At 36.8% G+C, this 19,095-nt stretch overlaps 1 protein-coding gene across 1 annotated transcript in view; it reads right to left on the minus strand.

Moving 5' to 3' along the window:
• frmd3 (FERM domain containing 3) overlaps nt 1–19,095 on the minus strand; it is a 79,738-nt gene that overhangs the window by 24,038 nt on the left and 36,605 nt on the right. Inside the window, exons 5-10 of the mRNA XM_067394041.1 lie at nt 14,917–15,014; nt 13,961–14,084; nt 13,399–13,486; nt 12,824–12,912; nt 8,896–8,959; nt 1,052–1,140 (exon numbers count right to left, since the gene is read on the minus strand). Coding sequence (XP_067250142.1) covers nt 1,052–1,140; nt 8,896–8,959; nt 12,824–12,912; nt 13,399–13,486; nt 13,961–14,084; nt 14,917–15,014 — 552 coding nt within the window. The remainder of the gene's footprint in view (nt 1–1,051; nt 1,141–8,895; nt 8,960–12,823; nt 12,913–13,398; nt 13,487–13,960; nt 14,085–14,916; nt 15,015–19,095) is intronic.

A 19,095-nucleotide genomic window follows, 5' to 3' on the forward strand; every position in this document is an offset into this window, starting at 1 on the left:
ACTTTTTTTGAAAATAGGCTCATTGTCCAACTCCCCTAGAGTTAAACAGTTGAGTTTTACCGTTTTCGAATCCATTCAGCCGATCTCTGGGTCTGGCGGTACCACTTTTAGCATAGCTTAGCATAGTTCATTGAATCTGATTAGACCGTTAGCATCGCGCTTAAAAATGACCAAAGAGTTTTGATATTTTTCCTATTTAAAACTTGACTCTTCTGTAGTTAATTTGTGTACTAAGACCAACGGAAAATAAAAATTTGCGATTTTCTAGGCTGATATGGCTAGGAACTATACTCTCATTCAGGCGTAATAATCAATGAACTTTGCTGCCGTATCATGGCTGCAGCAGTGCAATGATATTACGCAGCGTCTCTCACAAACGTCTCCATGGTTGCAATGCACGTTCCCTGTGCAAGCAGGGGCTCACGGGCGCTGCGTAATATCATTGCACTGCTGCAGCCATGGAACGGCAGCAAAGTTCCTTGATTATTACGCCTGAATGAGAGTATAGTTCCTAGCCATATCGGCCTAGAAAATCGCAAATTTTTATTTTCCGTTGGTCTTAGTACACGAAAAACTTAGTAGGAAAAATATCAAAACTCTTTGGTCATTTTTAAGCGCGATGCTAACGGTCTAATCAGATTCAATGAACTATGCTAAGCTATGCTAAAAGTGGTACTGCCAGAACCGGAGATCGGCTGAATGGATTCGAAAACGGTAAAACTCAACTGTTTAACTCTAGGGGAGTTGGACAATGAGCCTATTTTTTAAAAAAAGTGGAGTGTTCCTTTAATATTATCATGTCGAAAGTTGAAGTTATGCTCCTTGATATTTTTTGTGGAAACCATTATGTATTTTTTCAGGATTCTTTGATGAATAGAGTAAAAAAACAAACATTTATTTGAAATAGAAATACTTTGTAATATCATGCTGACCACAAACTTTGAATGGTACTGTATAAAAACACCAAACCACGAGCAAATGCTACTTAGAAGACACATACAGAGTGTGAGGAAAAGAGAGACTGAGATAGAGAGATAAAAGGACGGCTCACTTGTAAAATGCCTGATTTTCCACAGCACATTTCCAAAGGTGTTTACAGGCTGCTGGTGTGGAGGTGTGGAATGTCAGAACCAGTTTCTTCTGCAGAGAGATGAAAAGATAGAATGAATAACTGAAGTGTGGAATCTTAGCAAAGGTAACAACAATCAACTTAAGTGAACGGGGAGGTAAAAGGACATAAAAAGGATCTATAAATTACACAGAGATGGAATCTGAGCACAATGTCATAAATAATGAGAGCTGAACAAAATGCTGACCCAAATCTGTGTGCATGTTAGTGAGAGTGATGGCCGCTGAGTGTATTTGTGGGCAGCAGGACGGCTTTACCGGGAAGAGTGCAGGGAACATGAGAGTGCGGATCAATATAACACGTCATAACGGCACAGTCGGTCAGCCAGTTAGCAACAATTTGACTGGAACGAACACAATGTACACTACACATATTAACCTTCATTTACACTACAGATACTGCAATATGTTTTACAAGGACACATATTAGTGTAATAAAGGAGAAAATCACAAGGAGCTGTGCATCATCATCATTACACAAGATTGCGGAGTGTTGTTATAGTCACAACGAATAATTAGTCTCAAATTACCAATAAATACTTAAATTTATTATGATTAATAATCACAATAGACAATTCTCATAAGTAATATACAGCAGTTAATTTACCTGTTAATTCTATGTTTACAATTTTGTAATACAGTTACTTCATAATAAATGATCGAGCATACAAATTTTCATCAAAGGGTTTATTCAGATTTTAGGCAATTTAATGTTCTAATCAAGGTGATTTTTATTAAAACATACCGATTTCACCTTTTTTGTTATTTAAGGATCACATTAAAACTGTCTTGGTCTTAATCTTAAAATCATCATAAGTGAATTATTATATGCTAACATTTTTCTTAATCTAAAAATCATACTCCAGTATCGTACTCCTGTCTTCAGTCACATGATCCTTCAGAAATCATTCTAATATGCTGATTTGCTGCCCAATAAACATTTCCTCTTATTAATAATGTTGAAAAAATAAATATAATATTTTTGTGAGAACCATGATAAATGTTTTCAGGATTCTTTGAATATAAACTATGAATATAAACTTTAAAAAAACAGCTTTTATTTGCTTTTATTAAGAGAATAGAATGAAAAGTCTTTACTGTGACTTTTGATCAATTTAATGCACCCTTGTGGAATAAAAGTACTATTTTCTTTCAAAAAAAAAAAAAAAAAAAATACTGACCTCAAACATTTAAATGGTAGTTTACCCAATAGCTGATGAAATTATCTTTCACATTATAAATGTTTCTATATTGTGTTTTATCACCACTATAATGCTGTATTAACCAATCAGGAGGACATGAACTGGTTTGTAATAACCATAATATGTTAGATTAATCATCATGCATGAGAGGACAAAAGCTACATCAGCACCTTAATGAAAATGTATAGCAGTATTGGTTTTCTACTGGATCAATATGCATCAGATTCCCGGTTCTCTCGTTAACACGGTTGAGATTACAGTGGAATGAATCTGCTAATCTGGCATCTGAACTATGTGACAACCTGAGCCCATCAAATATATGTGCTGGATTATACGTCCAGGACCGAAGCGGAGGTGAATAAGTCTGTGTTAGGCCAGTGTGGCAGAGATATATATGACGTCTGATAAAGTGCTGTGAAAAACAGAACTGTCAGGAGAATAAGTACCATTAACCCTATGCGTGTGTAATCTGAGCCTGGGATCAATAGATGGAGCACTAAGCAGAACAGTGAATCCAGGAAGAAATCAATACAAACCACTTCCAGGCCGTTTAGCATCAAACTGCCGCCCCCTGCAATATACTGCTGTACGATCAAACTGAGCTTAGAGTCACATCATTAAAACAAAGCAAAATGTCAGAGCGCTCCCCCGTTCTATGCTCAGAGAGATCTGAAATTGACAGTCAACTACTCATTCGGGCTTACAGTGGGCATCCTGCAGTAAACTAACTGTGATTACAAACGGTATCCTCAAACTGTGGTTACCTCAGGTAAAATTATAAAAATACAAAATACAATTGATTGAAATTGATTGATTGAAACCATCCTTCCATGGTTTATTTGTAATTTCTGACTAATTTTAATGAATCTTTATACATATAAGTGTTAGGGTTATGTTGGTTTGTCATGGCCTCTTGGTTTGCTTTTCCTTGTTTCCTGTGTTTTTGTTCCTGTTTCAGTAGTTCCATAGGTTTCCCGACACTCATTTTTTACCAGATTATGTTCACCTGCCCCTCCTTGTCATCTTCTTTGTATTTAAAACATCAGTTTGATTCTATTTTAGTAACACTTTATTTCAATAGTCTACTTGACATTTTACTAATGTCTCAGTTACTGGTGTAACCTTCATTCCCTGATGGAGGGAATGAGACATGTTGAACCAGAGACACTAGGGGTCGCACTTGGGAGCCCCAAACACCTCTGGCGTTTTCAGAAAAGGTCAATGGAATTGGCGTGTGGAATTTGCATGCCTGGCCACACCCCCGGACATGCGGGTATATAACGCTGCATTCACACGGGGTGTCGGCGTTAATGCGTCTCATTTACTTTGAATGGATGACGTCATGCGTTGGCGAACTGAATCGTGGGTTCCATCGCATCACTTCACTCGCATTGCAAGCAGCAGAAGTTGAAGATTTCTCAACTTTTCAAGCTTTCCAACGCAGGCGTCAGCCAACCAGATCGCTTTATGCAAACACCCTAGAGCAGTCGCTAGCCAATTGCGTTCGTGCAACACCGGAAAGTAATGTGATTGGCTGTTATCACTATAACAGTCACGTCAACACAAGCTTCAGACATGCCTTCCGTCAAGCGTTGATGCTGACTCCCCGTGTGAATGCAGCATAAGGTGGCCAATGTGCATCACACACTTCAGGTTTGTTCTGAGGAGCCAAGATGGCGTCTAAACCCCTCAGCAAGTTGTGGCAGGAGGAAAAAAACTCTTGTTCTCTCCATCAGGGAATGGAGGTTACACCAGTAACATTCTCTTTCTGTTGCTCATTTCAATGTTGTGTCAAATGAGAGACACTCTTGGTCCCTATACTAAACGCCACAACTGAACTGTGTCACGAGACATTGCAGTACAGATGTGGGTAAGGCCCAGGGTAAATGACATCAGATCTCTCTAAGAAGGGGACCTCTTCACCTCTAGGAAGAGGTCACTCCAGCCGCTCAGGGTTTTACTGGTTGTTAACGTTGGGAAGCGTTGTCCTTCTCTTTGAGAAAGGAACACTAAAGAGACCAGAACCTACCCGAATGAGGAGGTTAGTATGTGGAAAACACATCCTATGGACTCACCAGAAGTGAGTACTAGTGGGTCTCTGGGGAGAGCTCCACCTGACAAGGGGGAGACTACCAGCCACAGCGACTGGTGACAGAGCTCCTTCCAGGTGAAGACACTGGGTTCACCCACTGGGAAAGAGTGGAAGAATACATCATATGGGGGTCACCATTTGGGAATCACTACATACAGAGCACTAGCACTTACAAGGGCTCACCTGAAAAGGGACAAACCATGAGTAATGGTAGTGAGGTCCTCCGCCAAACTCACCTACCATAAGAGAGCTTAATGATGAAGGGTGGCCCAAGATTCACCATTCAAGAAAAAAAAAAAAAAAAAGCGCACCTCATAGAAAAGGGAGGGCGCTTCTGCAAGCACTACACCCAACCAGTTGCCTGAGTTTTACCTGTTGTTACCTAAGACTTGAGACAAAACTGGTTCCATACGGAGATGACAGAAATTTGCGACGGTGAAATTAAGTTTGGCAGAGCTGATGTGGCTGCGATACCCCAAGTGGAGTGAGCTCTCACTCCCAATGAGCACAGTACACCTTGGGTCTGATAAGCCAGGAGAATGGCATCCACGATAAAGTGGGCCAGTCTCTGTTTGGAGACAGCCTTCCCCTTTTGCTGTCCTCCAAAGCAGACAAAGAGCTGCTCAGATTTCCTGAAGCTCTGTGTGTTGTCAAGGTATATGAGCAAAGTACACACTGGATGCAGCAAAGACAGGGCTGGGTCTCCTTCATCAGTAGGGATAGCTTGCAAGTTCACCACTTGGTCCCTGAAGGGAGTAGTGGGAACTTTGGGCACGTATACAGGCCGGGGTCTCAGGACAACGTGAGAGTATGCTGGCCCGAATTCCAGGCACGATTCAGTAACGGAGAAGGTTTGTAGGTCCCACACCCTCTTGATGGAGGTGAGTGCAATCAGGAGAGCCGTTTTCAAAGAGAGGGCACTAAGCTCTTATTGTAAGGCCTTAAACGGATCCTTCTGTAAGGCCTGTAGGACCAGAGAAAGATCCCAAGAGGGGATGAGGCAAGGTCTTGGAGGTTTCAACCTCTGTGCACCTCTCAGAAGCCCAAAATTGAGGTTGTGCTTCCCCAAGGACCTGCCTTCTTCCTCCCCGTCTTTGCACAGTGTCTGTGCAATGAGGGTCATTGGGGGAAACGCATACTTGTGCAGGCCCTGGGCCCACTGTGAGCCAGTGCATTTGTGCCAAGAGGGACTTGGTCAGGGAATGCCACATTTGACAGTGGGAGGATTACTGGGAGGTGAACAGAACAGAATTAGATTTTAGTCGACTAAAATCTTATGATATTTAGTCAACTAAAACGAGACTAAAACTAAAACAATTCAGATGACTAAATCTAAATGGCATTTTAGTCAAAAGACTATGACTAAAACTAAATAAAAATTTGCTGTCAAAATTAACACTGTGTTCAAAAGTAGCATGAATATTAAGCCCAAAATATACTTTGGTTTTTCATTTTTTGGCATTTTTTCTTTCTTTTTTTTTTCTTTTCTTTTTTTTTGCATTAAGAATACAGCAAGACAAACAATTAACCCATTTTTTTTTTTTTAAATGTTGAATTTGTTTTTTCATGTTCAGTGACACTTTAAATAGGACAACCATTAAAGGACTAGGAAGACTTAGCTAGGTTATTAAATACATTTGTAAATACTCAGTAAAAACTACAAATATTAAATAAGTCTTATGATGCAAGTTGTAATTTGTGGCCCTTTGCATTTTTTGTGGTTTAAATGTGGCCCTTTTGGCTTCATAACTTGAGTCCGAACTCCAAACCTTTACACGACAACGATGCTAAAAATGGAAACGTTTTTCCTTTGCGTTTTTCGCATACAGCGAAAACAACTAGAACGCTGTATTTGGTGATGTAGGCCAGTAGTTGCCGATGCCACTTTGTACAGAAACACTACGTGCCTATAGACTCAAAGCGTAATATGCATGTGCATGACAACAACATTTTCATTAATTATACGATATTGACGAAAATGGTATTGTTTTCAAAAACTTGCACTTTGAAACCACTTTGAAAACTTTCCACTCAATGTAAAAAAGTGCTGAACTTCTTTACAAAATGAACAATAGTAACTTAACCACAAAAATATTTTGTAATTATAAAATATAAAAGCTACGCTTTATCACTACTGACACGCTAACTTTTTTCATATTTTACATTACATCATTAAAAATGTTTATAATATAATTTATTGTCATATGAAATAAGAGAAACATACAAGAAAGGGAGAGAAGAAAAAAATAAAATTATGTAATTATAATTTTGTAATTATAAATATTAAATTGCAAGGGTGCTTTGTGGTTGCTTAATTAATTTAGCCCTAATCTTTAGAATATTCTTGTTTTCAATGTAAGTCTACTGTATGTGATTTTTTTTTTTTGCTAATTTTATTGTCTACATGCAAAATAATAATAATAATAATACATAGATAAATAAATAGCACAAATCTCCTCAATAAGCCACACATTTTGAGGTATTATTCATGTCAGTGCTGGATGAGTTAACTACAAGACTTTGAGGTTTGTTTAAATGCCTGACTCTAAGTATGAGCAATAATACAGATTCTGTGAGATTTGAGTAGCAGAACAGGTCAGCCATTGCTCAACCTCTTAGGATAGTGAACAGTCTGCACTTGTGGAATAGTGCGTATCACAGACAGACGTGTGCTTGTGTGAAACACAATCACATGTCCAGTATAAGTAAACACACACACATCTGTTCAAGTGTGTGTGTGAACATGCAGATAGGGACAGACTTCAGTGAGAACAGCATACAATGGTTCTTACTGTTCACAATATCAACCCGGAAACTTTCAGACTTGCATGGGTGGTGAACCAGACAGACGATGACATGGTGTACAGAATTAAACAATCACACACAGATTTACACATCGAACAACACTTTAGTTTTATACCCATCATAATATGCATAATTTCAGAAGCAACTTAACAAATATGTAATACTTTTAAGCAAATGGTTTTCAACATTTTTGACTCCAGGGCCTAATAACTTTTCTAGTTTGTGATTTACTGGATAAGGATTAAGCTTAAGGATTTAAAAAATACATTTTTACTTACAATTTATATCTGATAAAATATTTTAGTGCTTGGCATAATTACAAAAATGTATATTCATTAGAAAAATGCATAATGTTTTAAGATTTCATTCATTAACTTGACTTTTCCAGGAGTAGAAATCACACTTTTAAACTTTGGCTTCCTCATATATTCAAGTTTTCCAAGACAGTGGGAACCCTAACAAAACAACAATTAAAATATGATTTTTCTTATTTTATTTTATTATTTTTTATGTATATTTTTATGTTTTAGCTTATTTCAATGCTTGTTTTGTCTTATTTTAAATCATTTTACAGCAAAATAATATAATGTGGCTGCCTCACACAAAATGATTTCAATGTAAATTCAAAATCAAAATGAATCATTTCATAAGTGAAATACTTGATAATTAAGTTTTTCATAATTGTGCAGTCATGATTAGACAGTGTTGCTCATGAAATTCTTATGAATACTCTATGTTGGGCACTACAACTAAAGTCTGATCAAAATCAGGACAGATATGTAGGTGAGGAACTGTAAGGCTGTATAATAATAATTCATAAGTTAATCAATGGTCATGATGTATATGTTTACTCACCAGCAATGGAAAAGTGTACACAGAGAAAAGAAGACAGAAGCACATGTAAAACTAGATTTAAAGCGTGACACACAAACAGAAATGACAGGCACAGGAAGCTGAATAAAGGCCAGTTCACACCAAAAATGATTATAATAACTTTATCAGTGGCCACACCAACGGCTGCTAATATTCTGTTTATTATCAGTTTGCGCTTCAGTTACGTTGTCTGCTGCTTTAAATGCTTGAGCTTTTTAAAAAAGGCTAAATTCTGGTTGGCTTTTCATAATTCATAATTAGAAAAAAAATGTTCTGAAAGTGATTCCAACTATATTGTTCCTCCATGATGTTATTGTTATAGATGTGTTGTGGACTCTATTATCAAATAATTAGAATGATTTTTCTAATTTTATACTTATAGTTATCATTATAATTATTGTCCTTGGTGTGAATAGGCCTTAAATCTGTACTAATCGGATATCTTCGTGAAAATACTGAGGTGAAAAGAGACGTTTAATAGGTTTTATTCTGTATAAATCATTAAAAAATCTTTTCAGCTATTTATTATAGTATAATGAAGAACAGGGACATGGGAATGTTAATAAATATATAAAAAACAATGCGAGTGAGTTTACCAAAGGTCATAAATGAATATAAGATAACATAAAATTATGTTTATAACATCCTCATGATGTAATGTACAGCATAATGAAAGTCAGAATGGTTTTAAGTCAAATTAAATTGGCGTTACATGGTAAATGCATTATGAACCATATGACTACAATGGATGAGAGATTTAAAAAGAAAAAGAGCTTACAAGATATTATATTTTACCTCTCTTTGCACGCCAATCACATAGAATGTTTTCCCTTCAAACTTGAATTTGCTGACATCTGCCCTGCAAGAGTGAGACATTACAAAAGAATTGTTACAAGTGAAATATTCACTGCAACTACTTCATGTCAACAGTCAGGCATAAGAGAAAGAGAGAGAGAGAGATAGACATATAAATGATAAGAGAGAGAAATCTCTTCAAACGTCTAGCCTTGAGTGCATTTATCTGCTTGTTGACTGTGGGCTGGTGTTAACAACTGTACAAAATCTCATGTCATAGATCATGAGCACTCACAGACTGCTCACTGATCAGCTGATGTATACTGCACCGATCGACTGGCTTTACGTAATGTCTGTGAGTCAGAGCACATGGGCATTAAACTCTGTCTGGAAACAGTTTTATTTACAAGCTCAGGCTGATTTTGAGAAAGAACAGCTCCTGGTCGCAGCTCAATTTGCAAGAATGACGGCACCAAATATTTTAAAGACATTCAAGACTTTTGTTTGAGAAACTTAGTGGCAAGATATCCTTAAGCATACATTCCACTTTGTTCTCAGAATTATGTCTGATTTCACATTTAAGGCCTGTTCACACCAATGATTATAACAATTAACCATACAACAATACAACAAATAACTACAACAATAATGATAACCACAATTTTAATAATTCTTAGGATTTAAAATGCAGTGCATGCTCATAATAAACAGAACGTTATCAAGAACATTGGTGTGGATGCTAATAAAGTTACTGTTATAGTTATCATTCTTGACATGAACAGGCCTTCCCCTAAATGACACAAACACTGAACTGTTTAAGCACTTTACAAAACAGTTAAGTGCTTCTTATTGTCTAAAGGCCCATTTACGGCAAGGAAAATAACTATAAAGTAGGGTTGTCAAACGATTAATCACGATTAATCGCCTACAAAATAAAAGTTTGAGTTTGCCTAATATATGTGGGTGTACTGTGTGTAATTATTATGTATATATAAATACAAACACATCCATGTATATATTTGAGAAATATTTACAAGTATATGTATTTATTTATATTTTTATATAATTTATATGATATATAAATACATAAATAACATATTTCTCTGAAATGTATACATTAATTTGTGTGTATTTATATATACATATTAATTACACACATTATTCACACATATATTATACAAACTCAAACTTTTATTTTGTATGCGATTAATCGCGATTAATTGTTTGACAGCCCTACTATAAAGATAACAATGACTATATTTCATCCACACCAACAGATGACAACTTTCTGTTTATTATTGTCAAGGTTGCATGCAGTGAGTTCAATAAAGTGGATGCGTGACAGGAGTTTGAGAAATACTCTACACTTTTACTTTGACGTTAATGACACCAAACCATGAACAGAAAGAACTGAGGGCTTAAATACACAGAGATGATCACTGACGGGACAAGAATCAGGTGCGGAACTTAATTAGAAACTATGGTAACAAGCTAGAAACGAGTGAAATTCAGGCAAACAAAAACAGGGAAAACCATCACAATGAAACTAAAGAGTGATTATAAAACTATTAAACTAAACAAGACAACATTGTGACATAAAACCCATCTCCCGGAGAGCGCATCCTTGCGCTGCAATAGTCCAACATAGGAAGGAGGGGGTTTGGAAGGTGGGTGAAGAGCCAAAGGACGAGATCTTGGATAGGCTGGCAAAAGGGAACACCAAGGTGGAGACGATAGACGGAGGAGCCAGGGTGGAGCCAGAGGATGACCCAGAGCAGTGCCAGGATGAAGGCCCATGGCAGAACTGGCAGAACTGATGGAGGGAGGAGCCAAGATGTAGCCAGAAGCTTGACCAACTGAGGTGAAGCCGTGATAAGAGACTCAGGAGTAACCTGAAGGTGGAGCCGCATTCATGCATGACAGAGGTAGGGACATCTTGGCAGACTTGTCAGAGTCTGTGCAATGGGGATGATGGTGGAACCGAAGGGAAGGAGGAGCCTGGTGGAGCCAGAGGGGTGGAGGGTTGAGGCACACAGCAGGAGATCAGCAAGTCCGAAGCGGGGCCAGAGTGACAATAGACCAAGGAGGAGCCAGAAGGATAAAGGAGCCTGGTAGAGCCTGAGGGATGACAGACCATGGTTGAGCCAAGGGAGCGTTGAGCCAAACTGATGGGTCAGAGGGCAAAGGTGGACTCTGGGCCTCGGAGGCTTGAAGTAGAGGTCAGGAATCCATGGATCAAGGGTGTAGCTGATGACTGGGAAGCCCAAGGTGGATCCGAGCAGCTGGGCTGAACCACAGAAGGAGGAACCGAGGCCTAGGAACTGGATGGCTTATGCAGGAAGGAGAGGGAGGCTGGACGGGACCATCCATGTTGATGGAGACTTGGAGCTGGGCAGAGCCAATGGTTACGAAGGCGACTTGGAACTGGGCAAAGCCAATGGTTACTAAAGCAATTTGGAACTGGGCAGAGCCAATAGCGATGAAGGAGACTTGGAGCTGGTTTGATTTAATGACAATATAGAAGACTTGATGGCTGAACCATCAGAAACAAAGACGATTTGGAACTTGGCTGATCTAGCTGAGACAAAGATTACTTGGAACTGGGCTGTACTAGCAGAGCCGAAGATGACTTGGAACTGGGCTGAACCAGCAGAGATGAAGATGACTTGGGGCTAGATGGAACCAGTGGAGACCTTGAAACAGTATTTCATCCAGCTCATCAAATTATAAACCCTTAGGAACCCACCTCATTGAATGCTTCTCAGCGATGGGAGTGTGGGTAGGGCTCCAATCCATCCCCTCAAATTCCACTAATATTTGTGATGCTGTTGCCAGTTCATGCACCTGTTCAGACTCTGCAATGGGCTTGGGCTCCAGAATGAACGTTGCTCTATTTTCGTAGAGGGATCGGACATTGCTGAAGGCTGGCTTGGCTCTGGGCCAGGAGTGGGGATGGTGATGTCTTCATCAGAGAATCAGACAGTGAATAGTGAATTAGTCGCATTTGACCAGCACTAACTCCACATATTTGGCAAAACTCAGTCAAGGACCTTCCATGGGCAGGCGTGCCTTGGACCACCTGTTGAGGCTGGTGTGATAGAAAACACAGAGTGACTGGATAGTGAGTCAGGCATGCCAGATCTAAGAAATCTGTTGTGTGGTCCTCGAGGGAACGATCCTCAAGGTTCAAGGAGAAGCATGCGTACTGTGGGAATATCCATTCCTTTTTTCCCATTTAATTCCTCCAGGAGGTCTGGTATACTGTCATGGTTGCATGTCCAATTTATTGGAGTCCAATAAAGATGATGTGAGATGCAGAATGCACAAATAAAGACACTTTCAATAAACACCAGGTGAATGAGAAACACACTACACGTAAACATTGATGTTCTTTAAATTCGGGTGGATTCTGATTGGCTGTCAATGTTTTATCATTCATCAGCTGGAAAAATGGTTCTGAAAGAGATTCCAATGATTTTGTTCATCAGTTTTGTTATCATTATAGGTGTGAGATGGACGCCTCTATTCTCAAAGAATTAGAACGATTACTAAAACTTTACAGTGACAGTTATCATTATAGATATCGTCTTTGGTGTGATGGGCTATAAGTGAGTGTTTCTTTCCAGAATAATCTGAAATGTGGACACTAGACGTTTGCAGGTAAAATCCAGTCAATTCAATAGGAAACCATGTGACTGGGAATTTCACAACAGGTGGATTCGCCATGTTGAGCAGCAGAACACTTCTTGGTTTGTAAGTGGCATCTGTGTGTGTTGGGCTTCATACATCACTGCACTATTGACAATAGACAATGGACCTTTTTGACCATTTTGTGACCGCACCTTACATACTACACTGAGTAGGATGAGGTGGAGGTGGAGAGTATATCTGAGAGTGAAGCTAATGATAAGATGGTTTTTAAAGTTACCATTTTAAAAGATGTATCCGCTTATTTCCCTGGAAAACCACAAACCCTCTTGCAGTGAATCCCAGGAAAGCTGTGGATCCTGTGAAATCCTGAAACAAATTAAATTAAAGATCAGATTTATGATGTTTTAGCTACATCCAAAAGTAGTTTTTGCATTCCAATACACTGTTGTTGTTTGTTTTCTTCTTCATTTTTTTGTAAATGTGCTAGATGGACTTCTTTGTCCATTGCTGTTTTTTCATCATCTCACAAGTGTGTGCTGTATATTTAAATGTGTCTAGTTGAAAGTTGTTCAAATATATATACTGAATTTTATCCCTAGACTAAAATGCATGTTTGAGTAACTTTTAGTGACATATCTTAAAATTTGTTACTGCCATTGTTTTGTCTCAAAATGCACACCAGCAATGTTTTTTTCTAGTGTATGTTTATAAAAGCTATTTAAATATCCTAATTGAACTAAGGTCTAATCCTGGCTTAGGCTAAGCACTTTCTGCGAAACAGGGCCTATATGTATTAGATACTAGATACAGTAAATAGTAGACATTTTGTAAGTTTCTGAGGCGAGTCAGTACCTTGCATGGGTGTGGGTCCACTCCATATGTGTCTAGTGTGTGGGCCCTCTGAAGAAGGTTTAACTCGGCAAGTGCAGGACACTGTCCCCTATAGAAACAATGTAATTTTACAATATAAGACTAACTAAAATGATATATATATATATATATATATATATATATATATATATATATATATATATATATATATATATATATATATATATATATATGTATTAATGTTACACATACACTACATTTCAAAATAAAATAAAAAAAAATACATCAAACATGCATTACTGTAATTTGATCAAAAGTGACAGTAAAGACTTTCACACTGTAAAAAATAAAATAAAATAAATGGTTTTGAACTTTCTGTTCAAAAATATTTAGCAGCAAAAATAGTTTCAACATTGTTAATAATTAGAAATGTTTATTGAGCAGCAAATCAGCATTTCTGAATGATTTTGTGATTTCTGAAGGGTCATGTGTCACTGAAGACTGGAGTAATGATGCTGAAAATTCAGCTTTGCTATCACAGGAATAAATTTGTGGGTTTTTTTCTTTCTTTTTTTTCTCTCACCTAAGCTCAGTCTGGTGGATCTCCATGATCTTGCGCTCTAGTTTGAGGGACTGTTTGGGGAAGAGCTTGAAGTCACTGATGTAGTCAGCAGGATGTTCCTCAGGATCATAGTCCCCAAGTTCAGCTAGAACAAGACAAACAGCCTTAAAACTCATCAAATTAACACATGAAAAATCTAACAAGCTTGTTAAGACATCTGTGAATCTAAAACAAAAGACTCTCATCTGTTCCTGATCTAAAGCCATATTTACACTGTAGGTCTTGATGCCCAATTCTGATTTGTTGACTATATCCTTTTATTTTATTTATTTATTTAAACAAAGCAGCTTACATCTTCTTTTAAAAGTGACCCATATCTGATATTTGCATTTAAACTATTTACTTGGTGAAACAACCCAAGGTAGCCTACTGACCCGGAAAGGCTTAGGCCAAAAAGGAAGTAAAAATGGTGAAATGTGCACTGGATGCTGATGAAATGATAATACAAGCTTTTACTTTCCGTACCATCTTTAAAGGTCAGCAAAACATTGGGTTAAGCCTTCATCCTCCATTGCACCATTGAAAAGAGTCATATAATGGTGGGTGGAGTTATTCCCACCGTTGCTTTTTCAATGATGTACGACTATTTGGGAATATTTGATCTGTCCACTTACATTGCAGATGCAAATGCACATATCCGATTCATAATAATGAATAATGTAATGTAAATGCGGCCTAAATGAGGTTCATATCCATGAGAAACTCTCTTTGTTTTTCACTTTGAGCAGGGAAATATGGAAAGAGGTTTGAAATATGACTGCTCATTAGTTAAAAAGGTTCCAGAAGAAAATTTATCAGGAACACCATGCTACTGTAGCTGTCAATCAAATCATTCTCAAGCTTTGGTTACATAACAAAATGTAATGAAATGTGTGATTGGTTGTAAATGTTGTATGAAGATGAGGTTGTATTCTTACCCTGCACTATACAGGCTCCAAGGTACGCAGCATCGGCGAACGGGCATAAAAGCCTACCGTGGTACACGTCTCTTTTCAACTGCAGGTACAGAAGGTACCTGACACAGAGTAACAACAAGAGAGGAGATATTTCAAAAGAGCGTTAGTGTTATTTCAACATGAAACATTCACCATGGATTCTATCTCTTTGGCTGCATTCACACTAAAACCCCTGTGAAAAAGAAGTACTTTACTTCACTTTAACATTCTTTCAAAAAGAGCACTTCTTATGCAAACAATACAGGTTAAAATAATATACTTAAGTGCAAACTTTATGTTTTTGGACACTTTCGGATGCTGGTAAAGCAGAATTTTTGTACGGCATTCAGGCTCAGGAGATGAAACAGAGGCTGCTCTTTTTCCTCTTTGCAGCACAAGAAGGTGTAACAGTTGCACAGCTTCTTGCTGTGAAAGTTCTGTTCAGTTTAGATGTCATTTTGTACTTGTGCTTCTGTTACTTGTATTCCCTTTCAGTTGAGTCCCTGATTATTCTTTAGGTAGTAGCTATGGTTACTACTTGTTCATTACTGATTAGTTTTACCTGCGCCTTGTTTAGTTTCCTTTGTTTGCCTTTGTTTAAAGCTCTGTTTCAGTATATTTCTTGTCAGTTTTTGTTCATGTGTGGTATGCAATCTCCTAAATTCTTGATATTTATTCTCCAGTGATCTCCTGTGTGTTTAAATACATTTAAATTTAAATAAATGTAATAAAAGAAATTCTGTTTTTTTGTTTTTTTACTCACAAGTCTTCTTTGTGAGCTTTGGCTACCACACCACCTTACACTTGCATGTTATTGCAATCAGTTGAACTTAAAAGTGCTTTTCTTGTTCCACTTGTGGAACTTAAGTACATCTTTATACAGTATGTAATTTCACATTTTTTTCTATTATCTTTAAATACTTTTAAAGTGAACTGCAGAATGTGCTGACAAACATTTATGGTAAACTAAAATATACTTTAATGTAATTTCTATTGAAACTTGTATGTCATGTATTTAAATATATTTGTAACTGCACATTTGTAATGATGAAGTTGCAATTTAGTAAATACTGTTTATTAACTTTAATTGACCCTTCGCCAGGAGTTTGATTGACAAGTGATCTAACCAGTCAGAACACCGAATCCGCCATTTTGTCCGACAAAGCAGTCAGGAGTTAGAAGATTAACCTTGGTGGACTTAAACTTAAAAAAATGGTGTATATTTACATCTTTCAGCGCTTGAAACAACATTCCTTCTTATGTTCATTCATGTTTATTTGATGCTATAACTGAACTAGTAGGAAGAGAAGATCGGTTCAAGAGCCGTTTGAGCTGAGGCGCTACAGCGATCTGTCAAGAAACATTAAAAAGCCACAAAACGGATTTTATTGTTCGAATTTATTAAAAAATTACACCATTTGAAAGCTGGGACTTTGTTTAATATCATAAGTAACCTGCTCTGTCTTGTCTGTCGACGTGTTGTCAGTATCCTCTTTGCTCCGCAATGTATTTTTCACTCTGTGTGGCGTGACAGCGCCACGGCTTGTTGGACAAAGCAACAGTAACTAAGGGGGGCGGGTCTTTGTGAAGGGTCAACTGAACATGCTACAGTTAAAATTTTAATCAAGCATGACAAAAGATTATTAAAACAGTAATTTAAAATGTACTTCAAAGGAAAACTTAATTTGACATTATTAGAAAGTTCATATTATTTATTTTAATATTTGCTGTACCTTCGAATGCACATTCAGTACAATTAAGCACACTTCTTTTTCACAAGAGAAGCCAGAGTACCCAATACCAAATGTTAAATGTGGCCCATATCAGAGAATGGTCTGAATAATCAACTTCCTGAATAAAATGTATGCGTAAGACCCAATATGTTAATTCTAATATTATCAAAAATATTTTTGTTATTATATTAAAAACAAGAACTTCCAAACTTAAATCTATGCATTTTTATTTTAACTTTTAACTTGTAGTTACTTTTCATTGGTACTGTTAAAAGCAGTTTATAATACAGTATTTTAAACAAAATGTAAATTTCTGCAACATCATATAGTGCAGTTCATAAGGGTAGATTATGTGCATAATAATGATTTTCAAGTTAGTCTAGATTTACACTGAAAATCACTTGAATTCTAATCTGCCTGTTCACACTGAATTTGCAAAATAAAATATCAGTCTTATTTAGAATTGAACAATGTTGAAAATGTCAGGTTCAATGTAATTTTTGCTGTTCGAAATTGGATCTAAAAAAACTACCCATGTAAGGGACAACTGCACAACCAGTTACCATAGGGGTCTGTCCTATAGACCAGTAAGCACAAACACATCAGTAACAATAACAGCACCCCAAAATGTGTGGAACATCTAAAACAGCAGTTTACTGAATGGATGCTTTGTCTCGAAGTTTGACAGCTGTAGAATGGCCTTCTAGTATCGCAATTGACTGGTATTTAATAAAAATAAAATGTTGATACCCTTCAGTTCTGGCATCATCTTCTGATTTTCAGAGCAGAAATGTCTACCCGATGGTCTGTGCTCACTGGCAAAATAGCCCTGCTTAAATACACTAACATTTCTAGGAACTGAGCGCTAAACACTACTGTTTCCTTTAAGAAATGTTACATTTGTAAGGCCTAAAAATAAGTGTAGACACATGATACACCTCACACAGGTAAGTCTGAACTGGCAATGACATTTAAGACGAAATACTGACATGTACTTTAAAATATAACATAATACCTATGAGAATCTTTACTTAATTTTTAAAAAAGTACCAAAGAAGTGCATTAAGTTGTTTTCTAGGTATGTAGGAGCTCAATATTTTATTTTATTTTTTTAAATCATGGTCAAACTTGAAAATGCATAATGGTTCTACATTATTTATAATTTTCTTCCAAGTCGATGCATAAAGAAAAAAAAAAAAACTAGTGTTAAGGGAATTTACAACCTATTTCAATTTCCTTTGGAAAAAGAAGTGTACTGTACCATACTTTAAAAAGCGCACTTGTTATGCAAATAATATACATTAAAAGAATATACAGTACTTATATGCATACTGAATACAAAGCTTTTGGACACTAAATTACAGGTTAATTTCAATTAAATGAAATTTTATTATAATTTAACTATATTAAATGCAATTGGTTGAAGTTTAGAGTGCTTTTTCAACCTACTTAAATAGGACTTAAGTACATCTTCATATTAACTAATATACTTTGTTGTTTGAAACTTGTAAGTCATGTATTTAAATATATTTGTAATTACACATTTGTAATGATAAAGTTGCAATTTAGGTACACTTAAATATGTTAACTTTAAATTTAATATTGAATAATAATTATAATCAAGTACTTTAAATGTGCTTTAGTAAGCAAATTAGTACAATGCAAGTTTATATTCAATACACTTAAGTGCACTTCTTCTTCACAAGGGTAATGTGACAAATTTCCAAGAGAAACATGATATTCAAGCAATAAAAAAATTATTAGGGTCGATGGAAGGACTTGATTTTATACAGTGAAGTCATTTCAGAGGTGGAGTAAGTTCTTTCACATTTGATGAAAAATTATATAAGATCACATAGGAATCATTCGCAATAACCGGGTCCATTTTTATTTCATGGTGATTTATGAAGTTTATATGATGGAACTGCAATGAATTGGCCAAACATTTGCATCTGCTTTTGTGTACTTGCATGTTTCATTTTCGCCATTCTCGCTCTTTGTAACCCACCGCACTCAAATCCGTTCCTTACATTAAATATTAAAGAGAGAGCTGTAGGAAAAAAATATAGATGTTTTCTGTGTCAAACTGAGTTTTAACAGGAAAAACTCTGGTACAGAGCAGAAAATAGCATGAACGGACACATTAATGCGTCCATTTCAAACCTTTTCTTTCTCTTTCACAGGATGTAACCATTTAACTCTGACAATCTGGGCTCCCCAATACTCTCACACACATACGCCTCGCACTCTCTAAAGCTTCTGTCTGGCCACGGGAACATTCTCGTTTTCCAGCGCACAGAGAAAGCATGGAAGATCAAGAAAGACAAATACATTTATCTTGACAGTTCAGATGGTGTACATGCACTGAGCACCATGTTTTGAGAGCAGCACTAATGATTTAGTCACACTAACAATCTGTGAGTGTGTG

Source organism: Chanodichthys erythropterus, chromosome 9, assembly GCF_024489055.1.
Source record: "Chanodichthys erythropterus isolate Z2021 chromosome 9, ASM2448905v1, whole genome shotgun sequence".
In the NCBI taxonomy this organism is placed as follows: domain Eukaryota; kingdom Metazoa; phylum Chordata; class Actinopteri; order Cypriniformes; family Xenocyprididae; genus Chanodichthys; species Chanodichthys erythropterus.